This window comes from Macrosteles quadrilineatus, unplaced genomic scaffold (genome assembly GCF_028750875.1).
Source record: "Macrosteles quadrilineatus isolate MER2022 unplaced genomic scaffold, UCM_ALF_1.0 Scaffold_3__2_contigs__length_128488019, whole genome shotgun sequence".
Taxonomy (NCBI): domain Eukaryota; kingdom Metazoa; phylum Arthropoda; class Insecta; order Hemiptera; family Cicadellidae; genus Macrosteles; species Macrosteles quadrilineatus.
This window is the reverse complement of record NW_026542596.1, coordinates 100,130,427-100,135,659: the sequence shown is the minus strand read 5'-3', so window position 1 is coordinate 100,135,659 and position 5,233 is coordinate 100,130,427. Positions and strand designations below refer to the sequence as shown.

Sequence of the window (5,233 nt, the reverse complement as noted above, 5' to 3'; positions counted from 1 at the left end):
TACAATAAACAAACATGAAGACATCCACGATTATATGGAATTTTCATACGACACGAGAATCAACAGAGTTAAACTCAGGATCATGAACGAAAACGTATCGAATGTGAGTCTGAGTGAGAAACTATCACAGCAGTTGGGTTTCGATTATGACGAGAAAAATATATTAAAACCCAATATTACCGAATTGATTGGTTCTAAAGCACCAAACCTCGCATTGGGTATTCCAGCGCACATTTATGTGTATTGCGACTTGATAGAGCCACAATTTATCGGCGACACTACAGCGCCATTATTGAATATAGTCAACATCAATATAGATACGTACAAGTACGGTTCGTACAATTCAGTGTCATTCACAAGTCCGCACTATGTACCCGTTATGAAATCCACATTTGAAACAGTGGAAATCGACTTGAGGGATCACACAGGGAAAAAACTGCCATTCATGTTTGGAACGTCGTACGTGAAACTTCATTTTAGGAGAGTGCAGCAGCAACAGCAGCAATAATGATAATCAATCTGAATGATCCCTATTTGGCATACTACCGACGGCAACAATTACAACAGACTGGCGGTGCTATCGATCGAGTATTTCACGGTGCACCATATCAGCGAGGACATGGAATCGGTAGTTTTCTGGGCGGTATGATTCGCACTATCGCGCCACTGATCAAGTCCGGAGCAAAATCGGTGGGACAAGAAGCGTTAAGATCCAGTGTTGGATTCCTAACCGATCTGGCAGGTGGTAAAATTACAGATCCAAAATCAGCCGCCAACTTACGACTTAGAGAGTTTACTGGATCGTTGAAACGTAAAGCTGACGAACAGATAGAACGTATTATGCTTAATGGCGGCGGAGGCGGCGACATTGGCGCGAGGAAACGACGCGTAACGCGTAAGAATAACGCGAAACGCGCAATGCGTGGCCGTGGCAGAAAGCCTGTTACACCACAGTCGTTGGCTAAACTTCTTAGGGTGCGGACGTCTACATCAAGAAGAAGAAGAAGAGTTGGAGGAGTGAAACACAAGAGACTAGTAGGGAGGATACGACGACGAGGAGGAGTAGAGCCAAGGAAGAAGGTGACTTTGCCGAAGAAACGTACTCGTCGCAGTAAAAATTCGAAGTCTATTGATATTTTTAGTTAGTTAAAGAAGGAGGAGAAAAAAAATGTCGTTCCTACATCAAAAATCATGTGAGTGTGTCAAAACCGAGCTGGATTTATTCTCCTTACCACCTACGCAGACGAGTATTGAAAGTGGCAAATGGGTCCAGTACAAACCAATATCCACATTGACCGATGATGCGCCAATAGAGTTTGTAGTTCCGGGTAATGGTGATGAATACACTGACCTTTCACAAACAATGATACAATTGACCGCGTCTATTGTTAAATCTAACGGAACTGCGGTCACTACTGACGAAGAGGCGAAAACAGTTGGGCCGGTCAATAACTGGTTACACTCACTATTCAGTCAAGTTGATATGTTTATGAATCAAAAACTTGTTACTCCCCAAAACAACACATACGCATATCGAGCGTATGTTGAAACGTTAATGAACTATGGATACGATGCTAGAAAATCACATCTAACATGCAGTCTTTGGTACACTGACGATGGAATTGACATGAACGATTGTGCGGAAGAAAATGAAGGACTCAAAGCGAGACGGGAACTAACTAATAAAAGCCGTGAGATTGATATGCTCGGACATTTGCATGTGGATATTTGCAATCAGAATAAGTTCATGCTAAATGGCGTAGAGTTGAGATTTAAATTTATTCGATCAAAAGATGCTTTCTCCATTATGGCCAGTGCTGGTGAATTCAAGGTACATATTGTCGATATTAGTCTCTGGATTCGAAGATGCAAAATAAGTCCCACCGCACTGTTGGCGCACAGTAAAACACTCCAGACTGGTACGGCAAAATATCCAATCACACGAGTGGAGCTGAAAACATTCACACTACCCTCTGGAATACGTAACAAGACTTTGGACAATATGTTTCTCGGCCAAGTGCCGAAACGCGTCATAGTGGGAATGGTTACGAACGCCGCATACAATGGAGATTTTAAAAAGAATCCCTACAACTTCGAACATTTTAAAACAAACTTCTTTTGTCTATATGTTGACGGAGAACAAGTTCCATCAAAACCGTTACAGCCCCACTTTGAAAAATCAAAGGATAAATATGTTATGGCATATCATTCGATGTTCTCCGGTTCTGGTGTACATTTTAGCGATGCCGGCACTGTTATCAGTAGGGAAGATTTTGGTCAAGGATACTGCCTGATGGCATTCGACCTAACACCAGATTTATCTGCAAGTGACACTACACATTGGAATCTGGTGCGTAACGGTAGTGTTCGAATGGAACTCGGATTCGACGACGCGCTTACCGAAACTGTCAACTGTTTGGTTTATGCCGAGTTTGACAATGTTATCGAGATTGATCGACAGCGCAATGTAATTGTGGACTTTGGCGGTTAATCGATCAGTCTTCAATAAACATTCGTTTGAGATGGACCGTTTACGCAGAGCATTCAAGAAATTGAATATATCATCACCCATCATTGTGGACATTCAATGTTTCAAGGACAATCAAAATGAATATACACTGAAGGAAGTTTGCGTCTTGGAAGCCGACACCGGCGTACTACTTATGCATCATATTGCTAAACCACCTTACGATCGATCAGAGTTATCAGATGAAAAACTGAGGGAAAGCTACTGGCTCACAAAACACTGCCACGGACTACGATGGGAGTTCGGTGATATTGCGTACTACGAACTTTTTAACAAATTGACTGATTGTATATCAAAAAGACCGACGGTTTATGTCAAGGGATTGGAAAAGAAAGAATATTTAAAGCGTCATCATGTGATGGACTTTGTTACTACCAATGTAATCGATATCGGTGCAATTGGTTGCGAATCAATCACTTCAATCAATAATTTAATGTCAACAAACGTTTTACGATGTCGAAATCACAAGTCTACAAACAGTCGATGTGCGCTCACCAACTGTGTCGCAATACGTGGTTGGTTGCATTTGACAACAAATTTGGACGAATGTCTGGATACCAGCGGAGATGCGAGATCCTACTACTGTTCTTGTTTTAGCACCTCTACCAGTACAACAAAAACAGCATCTACTGCTACTATTGGTTATGATACTGTAGAATGAACACGCTACAGATTGAAAAATATCTAGCCACACTTCCTGTGCGCAATGTTGGAGTCTACGCTGCTGACAGAATCCCACGACGCATCTCACCACACACTGCAATAATTGTAAACACTGATCCACACAATGAAGGTGGGACTCACTGGGTGGCTTTCTATTTGAATCGAGAGGGGATGCTTGAATATTTTGATAGTTACGGCCAACCGCCATACTTACCACTATATCAAACATTCCTGCGACACAACGCTCATCATTACCTGTACAATCCATACCGACTTCAAGGTGATACGTCTTCAGTCTGCGCCCACTACTGTTTGGTTTTCCTGTATTGCAGCACACACTTCAGTATGAAGATGATGGATTTTGTTCAACTCTTGATGAACACACTACTGATCGTAATGATAGAATCGTCAAAAGACTCTTTACTCAAATGTATCACAAGACAAACTAATCACTGTACTGTTGTAAATTATATATATTTTTAAATATATATATTTTTTTATTACCAATAAACTTTTTCCTTTTGTCAAACAATATTTTCAGTTGTTATACTTTATTACCTGTGTTCATCATCATTATTATCATATTTTTAGTTTAAAGCGCATAGACTCTGATTATTTAAATGTGAAAACAAAATGATTTTTTCCCCTTTATTATTAAAATATTTCTGTTCAGAGTCTATGAATGCTGTTCAAAGTCTAATATTATACTATGAATGATAGGAAAATAATTACAATCAGAATTTGTGAAATAAATATATCTGTTTATTAACTAAAATACTATTTACAAATATATGCATACTTTTGAGGAGTCAGTGACTAGAAATATTTACACGTGACTTTGAAGTGGAAAAAATTAAAGAATTTATTTATCAAAACATCTTTGAATTGTATTCAAAATCTAATACTAATGAAGACTGTTCAATAAATAACTCTACCTAATATCACACTCATGCGGACCTTGGTCTACTAATCAATAATAATATATCAGTTATGATGGGGACAGAGGTTGTGGCGCAATTGGAGAGTATCGTATCCACTAAAGGGTCAGTGGCAGTAGTTAAGGTCCCTCAAGTATCTGTGGTACCCTTAATGGTGGTATTGCATAGTGTCCCCAAGGTAGCGTGTTGATACCATCTTCTGGCATTACGTATCGTTTGTCGTCAAACGGTGCCAGTGAGCGCTTCTTCACCACAACAGTGTATAAAATGTGGTGACGGCTTTGAAAACGTTGATTGTCTGTACTTTTAGTAGTTTTATTGTACAGACAATTCAAATAATCTTCTATGGTGAGATCACGCTTCACTACTGCTCTATTTACCCCTTTTGCTCTCTTCACAGGCGGCGGTATACAGTTGGCACCATCTCCGTTGTCTCCTTCAGGCGCACACGTTAAGATGCTATACGTGAAACAATACAGCTTCGACATCAGACCAATGAACATTTTAATGGCCACACCGGCAGCTTCGTCCTTAAACTTCCCCAGAACTCTAGCGTTTCCTCCGTCGTAACAAATGTGGTTCCGGGGATAGTTACTGGTGTCAAAGTCGTCCAAATGTTCTAACATGTCGCGGTATACGTTCTTAGTACGTATTGAATAATGGCAGCCATCGGTGTCCATGTAAATCATCGATATTCTATCGATTCCATACCTATCTACCATGTCATAATGGAAACCATACATCCACCTCTTACTGTGGTCCAGAATGCACATCCCTGCGTAGACGGGTTTGCTCAGTACTACCCGCACTTTTGACATATTCAGTATGGCAAGATTCTCATTTAACCAAATACGATCATTGAAATTAGCTTTTGCTACATACTTTGTATATGTTTTGCGGGATGATGCAATCTTTAAATCTTGATGTTTGCGCACATTCTGAAGACTCATACCGTAGACAGCGTTTACCATAAGTTTAAACATTTCTACCTCAAATTTATTTACAGCACGCTGTCTAAGTTCGGTATTCATAGTCACGTACGGTTTCAACCATGCCGACTGTTTAAAACGAATCACTCTGTGGATTCGAGTTACACGTAATCCAT

General features: G+C 40.2%; 1 protein-coding gene across 1 annotated transcript; it reads left to right on the top strand.

The window, feature by feature from the left end:
* The first annotated feature begins 1,168 nt into the window (after positions 1-1,168).
* LOC128989407 (uncharacterized protein F54H12.2-like) lies at positions 1,169-2,491 on the top strand. The gene has a single exon (XM_054411297.1). It carries the CDS (start codon positions 1,169-1,171, stop codon positions 2,489-2,491), a length of 1,323 nt encoding a protein of 440 aa, XP_054267272.1.
* The last annotated feature ends 2,742 nt before the right edge of the window (positions 2,492-5,233 follow it).

Bases quoted from the DNA above. Each gene is read 5' to 3' on its own strand.
- LOC128989407 (XM_054411297.1), top strand. From the start codon at position 1,169: ATGTCGTTCCTACATCAAAAATCATGTGAGTGTGTCAAAACCGAGCTG.